At 41.8% G+C, this 13,697-nt stretch overlaps 1 protein-coding gene across 2 annotated transcripts in view; it reads right to left on the reverse strand.

The window, feature by feature from the left end:
* PAX3 (paired box 3) overlaps nucleotides 1-13,697 on the reverse strand; it is a 100,066-nt gene that overhangs the window by 9,917 nt on the left and 76,452 nt on the right. For both annotated transcript variants that reach the window (XM_047723065.1, XM_047723064.1), the window contains exons 6-7: nucleotides 11,724-11,889; nucleotides 10,236-10,450 (exon numbers count right to left, since the gene is read on the reverse strand). In XM_047723065.1, the coding sequence (XP_047579021.1) occupies nucleotides 10,236-10,450; nucleotides 11,724-11,889 (381 nt within the window). The remainder of the gene's footprint in view (nucleotides 1-10,235; nucleotides 10,451-11,723; nucleotides 11,890-13,697) is intronic.

Raw genomic sequence — 13,697 nt, forward strand, 5'->3', positions numbered from 1 at the left:
TCTCTCTCTGCCTGCCTCTCTGCCTACTTGTGATCTCTCTGTCAGATAAATAAATAAAATCTTTAAAAAAAAAAAAAAGACCAAGTGATACTAATTTAATGAGTAGATGTCGAAAAGGCTATTTCTATTAACCACGGGAAAGCAGAGGACAGCCTTGCAAAAGTCTAAGAATGAATATATCCTCCAGGAAATGTGTTCTGGCCTGTTTCACAGGCTTTGTGGTAAGGCAGAACAAGCATCCATCCAAGATGCATGGAAATTTGTAGTAACTCTACAGATATGGGACGTCTGAGAATACAGTCTTCCAAGAACCAGAAGCTATTACCCCACTAAGCTAAGATCCTGGGTACCTTGATTCTCTCCCTTACCCAATTCCAGGGACACTGAGCCAATAAAGATGTCGTGTTTCTTTTCTGCCTGCAAATTTATTTATGTCGTTGATCACAAATTGGGCAGCGGCTGTGTCTCCTATCGCACAGGAAACTGATGTTTATGCTGGAAACACCTAGGGCCCACAGTGAAACCACTTATAGAGTTTTTAAGCTACAGAAACCACATCTGCTCCTACAGGCCTTGACAAAGTAGTGTCTTTGTAATTTAGTGATTAAAAGAATATTCCCCAACTCAAAGTTGTTTGGTTAGATTGTCCCTTACGTTCTAAGACCTTTCCACTGTACCTGTTGTCTTAGCTACCTCTACTCTTCACTGAAGAGGGAAGCTTAGCATTTGTCGGATTCGCTTACCTTTGATGTATCCAGTACTATGAAGCTGTAGATATTTTAAAATGTGCCCATGTCAATATTGTATTACAGTAAGTCCAAATAAGAATAAGGAAAGGAGGGGTGCCTGGGTGGCTCAGTGGGTTAAAGCCTCTGCCTTCGGCTCGGGTCATGGTCCCAGGGTCCTGGGATCGAGCCCCGCATCAGACTCTCTGCTCAGTGGGGAGCCTGCTTCCTCCTCTCTCTCTCTCTGCCTACCTCTCTGCCTACTTGTGATCTCTGTCAAATAAGTAAATAAATAAAATCTTTAAAAAAAAGAATAAGGAAAGGAAACTATCAGGATAACCCTGTTCTTTCCCTACTCCTAGCCCCATAGAATAAAGAACCATTGGCTCATTCTTGCTGTAGTGAGTTTTTATGTATTTGTAATCTGAATTTCTCAAACAAAACCAAGTTGTATATATCATACTTCTGGGGACTACTGTATCTCAGGCGCATTACAATTCCTGCATTCTGAATGGATACCAATATTCTTTAAAATGTCTGAATATGGGGCACTTGGGTGATCAGTGGGTTAAAGCCTCTGCCTTTGGCTCAGGTCATGATTCCAGGGTCCTGGGATCGAGTCCCGCATCGGGCCCTCTGCTCAGCAGGGTGCCTGCTTCCCTCTCTGTATCTGCCTGCCTCTCTGTCTACTTCTGTCAAATAAATACAATCTTTAAAAAAAAAGTCTGAATAGAACAACTGAAAATACTCCACTCGACCAAGAAACTGCCATCCTTTTGATATCACTCAGTTTCCACATTTGTCTTTGGCAGGGACAAACGTAATGTTTTTATTTTTGATCAGAGGTTCACAGGCTATTTTGGAGTAAACAGTAGTGAAAGTCCTGTTGCATTCATATTACTGCTTCATGATAAAGCATTTTCAAATTTCCAAAGTACTGTGTTTCTCAGCCAAGCTCTACTGGACAATTTTTTGTTGTTATCTTCCCCCTTTAACAAGAAGATGAAACAGAAGTGAAGAGAGTTTAAGCAACTTTCCTGAAGACACACAGCTAGCAAGTGGTGGGTAAGTTTTGAAATCTGGTGCTTTTGACCTTGAGGCTCCTTCTTTAGATTGATGAATTATATCCACACTGCAACCAAGTCACTAAACAGGAACTCTTTCCTTTCTTTATGCCCTTCTCTGCCTGTCTAAACATTATTAAGCAGTTCACAGCTTCTTCTTTAAAATTACTCTTTTCCCTGCTAAGTTTTTCTGCAGAGGGGGTACAAGGTGTGGAAGGAAAAGGTAATATCGGACATTACATAAAAAGAAGAATCATTCATGAAAAAAAAAAATCAAGGGAAGCATTTTAGACATGAACAAATTATGAGCAGGTCTCCAACTGTGTTTTCTCTCATTCAGCACTTCCTAGGAAATGTTCCTCAAAACTTGGTAGTTTAAAACTCAACGAAAGGTCTCCATAATTAAATCAGAAAACATGGAGTGAAACAAATATGTTTCTATACTGCAAGACTTGTCAGAGCCTTTAGTAGGCTAATGTGCCCTGGGACTTTGAAAGAAAAGGGGATATAATTTGTAACATTTATCAAGTGGTTGATTCAGAATCTATTTACCCCAAACCACCTTTCAAGGAGCCCACTATGGGGAACAAGCCTTATGATGAGGCAGTGCTTTGGTTCTTGGGTATTCCAAGATGACTGGAGCCTATTATCACTCTAGAAGCTCATAGTAAAGAGGGAATGGATACATTATCATATAATACAGCATGGTATGTGGTACGTGTTTTCACAAGGTACGAACACACCAACGGACATCAAGAGAGGCTAAAAGACAAAGTTCTACCTGCAAGAGTCATAGCAGAATTGCCACTGAACTAGAAATTTTCCTGTGGAGTCACACACACACACAGAGAGCCTCAGTCCTATGGGCAGTTTTGAAATCCAAAGTTTAATCAGATTTTTTTAATGCAAGCTGCCCAAAATGAGACCTCAGTTTTTTGTGAGATAAGCAGATAAGTTATTTCTTTAAATAATGCCTGCCTCCTTCATTTCTTCAGGGCTGAGGATGGGCTGCCGTCCTGTCCCAGGTAGGACAGTTCCCTTCCAGATGGAACTCCTACCCTGTGAGTCTGTAAAATGCGCTGTCTCACAACTGCCAATCTTTCTCGTTGATCAGCGGGAACAGCGCAATCACCAACCTCAGAAAGTCTAGTTCACTGCACTCTAGCTAAATGTCAAGAGTAATTTTTAAATATTATACTGTACATTGAAAAATACACACCTTTGATGAGACCCAGACTGTTTCACAGAAACAGATTTCTTTAGAAAAAAGAAAACAAAAAATAGTACACAACTAATGAGTAAATCCAGTCTTCTGAGTCTGCAGTACAAAGCACACATTCAGCCCCTAATTGAATAAATATGCAAGTATTCAGATTTCTGTAGATATTGCCATTTTGCAAATGCAGTAATAAATTAAAAGCTTTACATCGCATTCCAACCACACATAAAGGGTTGATTCAGACCACTGGCCTCACACTAGAACCCAGCACGGCTTTGCTGCGCTTTACTGACTACAAAGAAAAACTTTTTATTCTAGTAGTTTAGTGATAGACCTAGCAATCACACTCAATTTTTTCTCCCCCAATAGCTACAAAAATTCAAATGGACCCCAAAACCATGAGGCTGTTGCCTTTGATTTGTCCAACATACGAGGGAAAGTAGCTGATGGACTTTCTCTTTAAATCAATACAGCAGACCCACAAAAAATGTAATTCAGCAAGAAAGGTTTGCTTGTGGCTCATTTCAGTAAGATGATGTAAGATTCAGTCATTGACGCTGCTCCCTTCCTTCCTTAAAAAAAGGAGATTTGGGCCAAGTCGTTGTTTCTTGCAAAATTCTCCCAATCTGTAACAAACTCAAGAGGCTGTGGCCAGAGCTGACAAAAACCAGGGCTTGCCTCCTCTTCTTTAAGGGGAGCAACCACAACCTTCGGAGAAAAACCAAAGGCACCGGGTCAATTACAGCCTGCACCGATTCAACAAATGGATTGGCAGCAACGTTTTCAGCGTGGAGCAGAGCATCTCGAAAACATAGCATGGCAGGATGGAAACATGCAAATGGCCCATAGTTATTCTGGTGTAGCTGAAATGGGCTCATTTATAATCATAAACATCCTGGAGCCTTCGTAAACACGTGAGGTTGCAGCCCTGGCTTTGAGCTCATGGGCTGCTTCAGAAATGAAACAGAAGGCTGGAGCTTTGGAGGAGCTGCCACTTTTGCATGGACTGTCTCTCTGTCTGAGATTTGTTTGACACCCAACCAATCTCTTTAATCAAAATCATTCCTTTTTTCCTCCACAGGTGAATTTCTGGAAAGTGTCAAGGGAAGGAAGTGCCTCTGTTGGGAAATGGGCTGGTGGTGGCAGACCACCTGCTTGTCTGGTTCTCCGCAATGATAAAGGAGGGCCGAGGGTGCCAAGCCTGCAACCTGGGTGTGAAATGGACAAAACGAATGGCCAGGCATCGAGCAGCTTCTGCACGCGTGACCGAAAATGGCCAGAGAAATAGCTCTCCTGAAACAGGAGCCGCCTCCACACCCCCGACCAGGGTAAATCTTACCGCTTTTCCATGGATCAACAGTACAAGAAAAGGTCAAGGAATTACCACGCCACAGTGAAAAAGATTTCTCCTTCTACGCCACCAAAAAGGACCCATCACAACCATTCTTAATGACGATACTGTCTCCACTTCACAGGCTGATCTGCAGTAAGCCCTTATTCCTCCTCTGGACAAAGAACCATCATCGTGCCTTGCAGCTACGGAATCTAAGATCATTGTGAACACCGTGGTGCAAAAAATGACAAGCAAAATCAAAAGCAGTCTTGAGTTTTGTGTACACATATTAACACTTAAATGCTTCTCCCTAATAAGTGTCTGGATTAACAAATGTTTGTCAAAAGAAACTGTGCTGAGCAATTGAAATCTGATTTGAAATGGAACCACGATGGTCTAATACATATATGCATGAAATGAAGACGCGCCCTAATAAGCGTGGCTCCCACCAAATATCCAATTTACATACATTACACACTAATAATCTCAATTTTAATATTATTCTTTAAAAGCGACTGGATGGGTGGTTAAGTTAAAGGTTTTCTTTTGTAAAATGGGGATAAGAACAAAAGTTGATCCCGGTTGTCCTCCACCATTAACCACCATTTCGTTAGTAGGACAATCTACCTGCTCTTTCTTGGGTCCATGATTCCATCCCCACGAAGCCGTGATCCCTCAACCAGACAGAACAGATGCGTGGTCCACAGGCTTGATGAGATGTGCAGACCTACGCTTTGTTCCTGAGGTGTTGAGCAGCAAACAAATATTCAAGTGTTTTTAAGCCTGGTACGCAAGGCTTTATGAGAATTTTTTCTTTCCTCAGTAGATTATTCATGAAACTGGACAGGTGTACTGGTTATTCAATTACAGCTTATCCAAGACCTGGACAAAAATTTGAAATGAGGCCTCGGAGCATAGCTCTTACCATAGGGATTTATTAATAACCGTTAGACATTCCTCAAAACAAAACTTTTTTTTGGTAATTTAAGCCCATTTTCTTATTTTGTCATTGGTTTCACTCATAAACCAGAAACGAAAATCTGCCCATCTGCTCTAAACATAAAATGTGTTCATAATAATCCAGATTTATACCAAATGTATTTTTAAGCATTGCCGAATTGAGAGAGTACTCAAAATTTACGGCCTCTGAGGTTGCAATGAGGACTTCCTCTCTTTAAGGAGGAAAATGCTTAAAATGAACGTAGGAAAGGCTCAGAAAGCTTCTTGGATATCAAATGGCTCTGTAGGAAAAAAAAATGTCAATGATATAAGAGTAAATGAATCAAAACCATATGGATCAAATTTTCCCTAAAATACACAGTTTGAAAAATTAAGGAGGAAAAGTGCTTGGCAAAATGTGTTTTAGGTTTTACCAAACCCAAAACATTTGAAGAATCATTTGCAATGGTTGATGAACCCTGAATGCAGCCAAGTTGGCCCATTTTTGTATACAACATAATAGTAAAAAAAAAAAAAAAAGCTTTCTAGAAACCATGCAACCCCAATGATACCGTATTTCACTCAAGAAATCATTAGAAACCGTCACGAAAAACTGTGGCAATTATAGCCATGGGATGGGGCTGGGGCATGATATGATAGAAGTTTGTTAAATTAATTGGCCTTGTTTTGGGGGTTTGGTTCTGCGTGTTCTGGACATGGCGGTGGGGTGGGGGCAGTAAGGGTAGTGTTTCCTGCAAAGGAGAGTTAATTGGAAGAACATGGGCCAAATGTTAATTAGTCTCATGTCTTAAGCATATGGTAGGATTTCCCTGGCGCTCTGTATTCCAAGTCAGCATTCCTTCCTCTCTCCTCCATGTGCAACAAGGTGCTGGGAACGTGCCATCTGAGTCTGGAGGGGAAATACATGGTCTCTATTTCTCTGTGTTCTTTCTGTACGGTCCCCACACCAAGACAACACAACCTTTCCAAAGAAGGCTGCTACTGCGGGAGAAAGCCCTCACTAGAGTGACTTGTATGGTCTTCTCAGAAGGTGTTTGCCATTCAGTAGGAAGAGACCCATCTCTTACAAGGGGTATGTGTTTCAGATGAAATGCAATTCAGAGACAGCAGAAAAGGCTGAGGTCGTAGCCCATCCTCTCTGTCACCCATCCCTGGGACTCTTGTCTCAGATTCCCTGACAGATCCAGTCTCTGGGAGAATGTGAAGTCAACCCCTCCATTTGGTGAAGCCTTTGGACCACGCCTGCAGGAAAATCAGGTCAAATATCAGTGCTAGACCTCTGGAAGACTCGCTAAGCCATTACACTTCCTCAGCAAGTGAAATGTATCGTTTGTGCTTATATGAGAATTAGTAACAACTGCAAGAGAGAGATTTTTGGCTCTGAAGTCGGCCAGCAGCTCACCCTGCCATTTAGATCACTGTGCGGCAGTGGTCTAAGTTTTTCCACAAGAAAAATGGCCATATTCTTCAGATACAGCTACTGATTCCCTCGGAACAAGAGGAGCTTGAGGAAGGATGCCCATGTTTCTAAAACATTTTGTTAATATTCTGATCTTTTGTCAAAATACATGTCAGTTTGTTGCTCCTCAAATCTGACCAGCCGGACGGGTGTGACCTCCTGTGTCACTGTGTCACACCTGTCCCTCATGAAGTTGAGACCCTCCCTGAGAAAAGCACTGAGCAGGGCATTTAAGAAATGCCCTCGGGCTGATGGCTCTGATTCCAAGCTCTAGAGGAATCCTGGCTTGAGGGAGGAGATATGTCAGAGACTCCAGGAGAAAACCAACACTAGGACTCGCACACAGAGAGAAACAAGTCTCATGCGATCCAAGTCTGAATGGCCAGCACCACTAGGAAGAAAGTCAAACGCGATGCACACATTATTTTGAACAGGTAAAGCAGCCTCCACTGAAAAGACCTACAATGAATTGATTGAAACAATTCAAAAGTCTTTAAATCCAATTCCATGTACATGAGCTGGTGGGGAAAGGCCAATGCTGAAATGTTAAGATAGAAAGCAACATGGAAAGTTATATACACTATTATTTCCATTATATTTTTTAAAAAGGCGTAAGACCCAAAAGAGCTGGAACGCAGTATGTAAAAATATTAACAGAGGTTGCCCAGGGAAATTTCTTTTTTCTACTCTGAAGACACTTTTAAAAAATTTTTTTTTCCATTTTCTACAATAACCATGCAGGACCTTTATTATCAGGGAAGTTAATAGGAAAAGTGTGTAAAGCAAAAAGCATGTAAAGAGCATATTAGCAAAAAGAATGTCATTTAACATGAACCAAAAACTTTTAAAAACTCATCTCTAGTAAATGGTTTTAAGATGTGATGAAAGCCCCCTGCCTCTATTTTTCATGAAACCTCTTCCCTCTCTGCCCAACCACGTACTCTCATGGGGGCGATCCTAGACTCTGAGCCAAGGGTCCCAGGTTCCAGCCCCAATTCTCTCTCTAGCCCCTGGTGGTCTTCAGCAGGCCTCAAGCTCTCTGAGCTTCTAGCTGACTCGTCTGCAGATTAGATGTCCAGAGAGAAGCAGAGGAAGTGGAGGAGGAAAAGAAGAGGAGAAATGGTAAGACTAGTCCCATTTTGAATATCCTACAATCCAATCTATTTGAAAGCCCTTCTATCTTATCAGCAGGAAGACCGAAGGACCTTTGTTTTCTCTCTTCTTTAGTTAAGAGGTAAACCAGGCTGTTCAGGGTGGGTTATCTTTGAATTATCTTTAGGATATTCCAAATAAAACCAGACAACCAAAAGTAGGATTGGTCCCCCCACCCCTTGCTTCAATAGAGGCAATCCTCGGAAGAAACAAGGAGGAACTTCATCATACTGTCTGTCCCTTATCTAACTCGCTGAGCATGCGGCAAGGACAAAGACAACATGGATTCCTACTGGTGGTTTCAGGAGGAAATATAGGATCGAAATGCAAAATATCTGGGATATGTACAGAGTAATAAGTAGGGAATTAATATTGAAGAGCATAATAAAGAAATACAGGAAGGGTTGCCTGTGGAATTTTCCATTGCTTGATATTGGAATGATTCCCACCCTACTGCCAACTCTGGGATCATAAAATCAAAGAACAGTTCCAAGATTAAGTGCCAATGACTCCAGTTACATAATACTAATAGAACAGAATAGAATGAAACAGAATACGGTTATTATAACATACAAGCTCATAGACTTACAAGAAGCTAAGACTTTCACTTCGAGAATACAGATCCGTGTCATTATTTCTTTTCTGATTAACACGAAAGAAAACCAAGGGTGTCCTGGGTCTCACCTTGCAGAAGCGGTTAGGGTTAGTTTACTTTTTATGAAAACTTTCACAACCCAGTCATGTTCAAAAAAGTTCCGCTACGGTCCCAAACAATTGATGTTAAGAACCGCAGAGATCACTGCTTCTGATGTGCCATCTCAACTGTGGAGGAGGCTTCTATAAGTCTATATAAATGCTATAAATCTGGCATTTTAAAGAGGAATCTACTAACATAAGTCCATGATATTCATGCAAAATCCCATTCACACATGCCAGCACTTGGAAATTAAATTTATTAAAGTCCTGTAGGAAGGCACGTTTATTGTTTTTCATGTTGTTATTTTTCAGCCAAGGTTTAAAGCTACCTCTTATTTCTTATCCCAGGATGTGCTATAGGAATCTATGAAACTTAATTACATTGACTGTTACAAAAAAGGATTTATGAACTTTTGCCTCGAGGCAGAAATGTTTATTTCATTCCTTTGCTATTCATTCTTTTCAACTCCAACGGCTTTGAACTTTTCAGCTGCTCAGAGTTATCACCGTGGTGCAGAGCCCAGGACCTGCACTCCCAAGACGCAAACCACAAGTTGAAGAAAACGAAGAAGGCAAAGATATAGGAGTCGTTATTTTGGCCACCCTTTGTGCCATCAAAATCTCATTTTCTGCCTATTAGAATGCCCTCTTGGTGCTTAGGCGGCGGTGATAGTCAGTGATTAGTGTGTAATTGAGTATAATTGTCTTTTCACTTTTCATTTCTGTCATTCTGAGCTTCTCTCTGTTTTTCTAACCACCAAGAGGAAAAAGGGGGTTAAGAAAAGATAAAGCTGTTGAAACTCTCACTCTCGGCCCTGAAGAGATTCTCGATCGCAATTATAGATTGCAACCCCGTTGTGACATTTCTCCAAATTTAGTGGGCAACTATCCTCGCCACCTGGGCCAAGAGCGCTCTAATAAAATCAAGCGATCTGTATTTAAACAACTGCTAATAATGTCAACCTCAGACAGATGCCACATGGAGGAAATTTATCCAACCCTCTGACATGCAATTATCAAGGCAATTTATTAATATGATCTCTCAAGAAAGGCTGATAGTCCAATGCAAATTAGAAAAACAATTACAACATTCAAGTATCTATATATTCCCAAAGTAGCAGTAATTCTCCTAATTTGTGCATTTATAACTCATTTATCCCAGAGTTCTGGATCATCAGCTGGTCTCCCTCCACACAACTTGTTTGCTTCCTCTCCAATTGTTTTAATAAAGCGTTGGTGTTTTCCTACTAGGTGCTTTCGTTCACAACCAGATCAGCGGATCAGTTACCTTATAAACAAGCAAACAAACAAACAAAAAATGTGTCTAAGCTTCTAACCCAAAGCTCAGAACTAGGGGGTGGACTGGACCAGTGCCTTGACAACGAGATATAAACAGACTCTCCCTGATTACATTAAAAATCACTTGGATTGTAAGCCCAAGCTACAACTTTTGATACAGCCCGTAGGAAGGGTGGAGAGAAAGGAAACCAGAAAACTGAAATCATGTGGCTTGTATAAAGAATACATTATGGTTTAAATTTGGCAATTCATTATATGACCGCCTAGGGGAATTGACTGTTTGGTTCTGGGATACAGCAAATCGTCTGTCTGGAAACACAGGACTGACCTGAGGTGAAAGGCCATTGCCAATGGCGGGGTTCATGGGGTTGGAGGGCCCAGACGGAGGCACAAAGCTGTCTGTGTAGCTGGAAAATCCATGCCGGGTGCTGGGGAGGCAGTAGGCAGAGCTGCTGTCTGGGTTCGAAGGAATAGTGCTTTGGTGTACGGTGCTCGGTGGAAGCGGCTGAGGTCTGTGAACGGTGCTGCTGGGATCCGACACCGCTGCAATGAAGAAGACTGTCAGCTCTTAACACTCCTCGCAGGCGGGCAGGAAAAGCACGGAGCCAAAGTTCGCATCCCGGAGCCGCCAGGAGTATCGGTCGCTCAGACCAAACATGAACTTGAAACTGCGTTTCTTACCATGCACAGAGAACCACTCATTCCAAATAGAGCCCCGTCACTGCACCAAAGTGCAAGGATGTAACTTCTTTATATACTTTCAGGGCAGACTCACCCAGAACACGAATGCAGAAATCACATGAACAATGAGAACGAACCTATTTTTGGTAGCGGATATTATGAATCAGCCTAAGAACAAACCAGTGTCAGAATCCCAAGTCTCGCGTTTCATACCAAACGCGCTTTCAAAGCACCTAAATATTCATGTGAAATGCCTGGAATACTATCTTTTATAATCCCAGAGAATTCAGTCTTCTCACTGATCCCATTCACCTCTCTGCGCCATCCAACAGCGACCTGATCAAAGCTTACCTTTGCTCTAAGGCTGCTGTGGTTAGTAACTCTCACAGAACTTCAGTGAACTGCTGACAGGAGTGCAAAGGTAGAAGCAAAATTTTAACCAAAAAAAAGCAAATTGCATATTTATTTAGGAAAGTTGTTTGGTTTGGTTTCATTGTTTTGTTTTGTTTTAAAATATGGAAGCAGGGGTTCCTGGGTGGCTCAGTGGATTTAAGCATCTGCCTTCAGCTCAGGTTGTGATCCTGGGGTCCTGGGATGGAGCCCCATGTTGGGGCTGTGGGGGGCCTGCTTCTCCCTCTCCCTTTGCCCCTCCCCCACTCATTCTTGCTCTCTCTCAAATAAATAAGTAAAATATTTTAAAAAATAAAATAAGGGGCACCTGGGTGGCTCGGTGGGTTAAGCCTCTCCCTTCAGCTCAGGTCATGATCTCAGAGTCCTGGGATGGAACCCCACATCTGGCTCTCTGCCCCAGCAGGGAGCCTGCTTCCCCCTCGCTCTCTGCCTGCCTCTCTGCCTACTTGTGATCTCTCTCTCTCTCTCTGTCAAATAAATAAATAAAATCTTTTAAAAAATAAAATAAAATACTGAGACAGTGTTATAACATAGCTCATCTAGGGCAATCCAACTATGTCACCAAACAATGTAGCTTTCTGAAATGGGACAGGTAAACCTCCAGGACAGCCTGGTATCAGGTCATTAACACCCAAACAACAGCAATGTCAGCATCGAGGAAGATCTCCCAGCAGCAGAGAAAGCAATGGGGAGTTCTATTTTATCCCCTCGACTCCCTCCGTACCTTGTGGAATAGCTGTGGGCTGGTAAGACGTCTCTGACAGCTGGTATGTAGGCAGGGTCGGCATGGCAGTGGGAGGGAACCCCCCCGGAATGAGGTGGTTGAAAGCCATCAGCTGATTGGCCCCAGCTTGCTTCCTCCATCTTGCACGGCGGTTGCTAAACCAAACCTATGGATTTAATTTAAAATTTGAGGATTTCACTGATGAAATAATAGTACATTCTTAATGAATTTTTCATGCTAAAACAGATTAAAGGCCCCTGACTGACAGGGCAAAGAGATGCAAGAGCCCTCCATCTTCTGTGTTGTATTGTGGAGAGAAAGGAGAGTTCAATGTCAGGGGTCAGGAAAGGGGCTTCCTGGAACTTCCATGGTCCTGCAGATCCCCCACAAGCCCCGGGATGACCATGGGCAGGGATGGCTGAGCAGGAGTGGAAGCCACTGGAACTCTTCCTCATGGTCACCATCACCAACACCTACTCACCTTCACCTATCACAGTACTGTAGGGAGCGTGTATGAGCTTCCTTGACCCGTACGTGACCTATGTCCTAACTGGGTCTTGCCTATCACACTAACTTTGTATTTAATATTTTTATCAGTCTATCTTTGCATTTCTATGGTCATTACAGGCATAGCTCCTATATCGTCCTATAAACTGACCAGGATGAGAAATGGAGACATTGTACCATCCCTTTTGAAAGTTGAGACATTGCTCTGATCTTAATGGAAATAAATGCCAAAGAGGTATGTCAAGAAATGAAAGCATTTTATCTAAGAAGATCCCTTAAATAAGTAGTTTATTATTTCTTCCAACAACAGCTTTAAGCACCTATAATACTCCGTGCCGAGTACGGAGGTACATTCAGAAAAAATTGATATGATATAATAAAATGCCTTTGGAGAATTCAAAGCCGGTGTATTTTGGTAGATAGCTGGGGAGAAATGGTGATAATGGGAGTAAGAAATGTAACTGGACATCTAAAACGTTAAGGAATTGTGATATTAGGCTTTTAATGGACCCCATCTCCTTGCCCAGTTTTTACATCTGCGGGTTAAATGTGGAACTTTGGAGGATTTGAGAGAGTGCTTTTATGATGTTTCTCCCAAAATTATAGAGTATTTCTACCAATTAAAGGTATCCTAATTCCTATATGGAAAGTTCGTTGAAAACTTCATAAAGATAAAACATCGTGCTTGCAGTCAGAAGGATAAAGTGATGAACCTTGCACCCCAGTAACCTTCAGGCTTATCCTCTGGAATTCACAGAGTCCTCAAGGAAACCGAAATAAGAGCTCACGAGAGGAAGAAGCTCCATATTTGGAAATGCAGAGAATCAGGGAAAGTTTTGAGTGGACAGAGAGTTTGAACTCATTTTAGAGTATAGATATGATTTCAACAAAAGGTCACTCCAGATGGAGATGATAATGAAGGAGACCAACTTGTCTAAGGAAAGGTAAGACTTGATTTCCTTATAGAATAAAATTAACAATTATACAACTTAACTGAATTTTTCTGAAATCGTGGAAACTCTTGAAAGAGTGGAGGCAGGAATTTCTCCCTTTTGGAGCAAAAAAGCCCAGTTTAACAAATACCTCGCCAAAGCATCTGCTTAAACTTTTGCTAGTCACCCAAGCACTTGTCTGAAAAGGAGTCTGGTCTTCTCCAGGCACATCCTATGATACCGGTAAAGAAAGCTGTTTGAACTTCCTCAAAATACTAACATTTAATACTCTTTAAGTTTCCAACAGGAAAAGAAGGTAAGTCAATATTTTTCCATGTTGATACATAATTGAGTTAGAGTTTTACTTAACTTAATAAATTGCCACCTGGGATAATAGACCCATGAACAAGCCAGCACTCCATTTCAGGTCTGCAGCAACTGTGTTTGCTCACTGTGAATCTGAGCGTCTGTAACCAGGTCGCGCCCAAGTGTCTAGAACAAGCTGTTTTGGGATGAGGAGGTGGAGGGTAGTAAA

This window comes from Lutra lutra, chromosome 3, assembly GCF_902655055.1.
Source record: "Lutra lutra chromosome 3, mLutLut1.2, whole genome shotgun sequence".
Classification (NCBI taxonomy): Eukaryota; Metazoa; Chordata; class Mammalia; order Carnivora; family Mustelidae; genus Lutra; species Lutra lutra.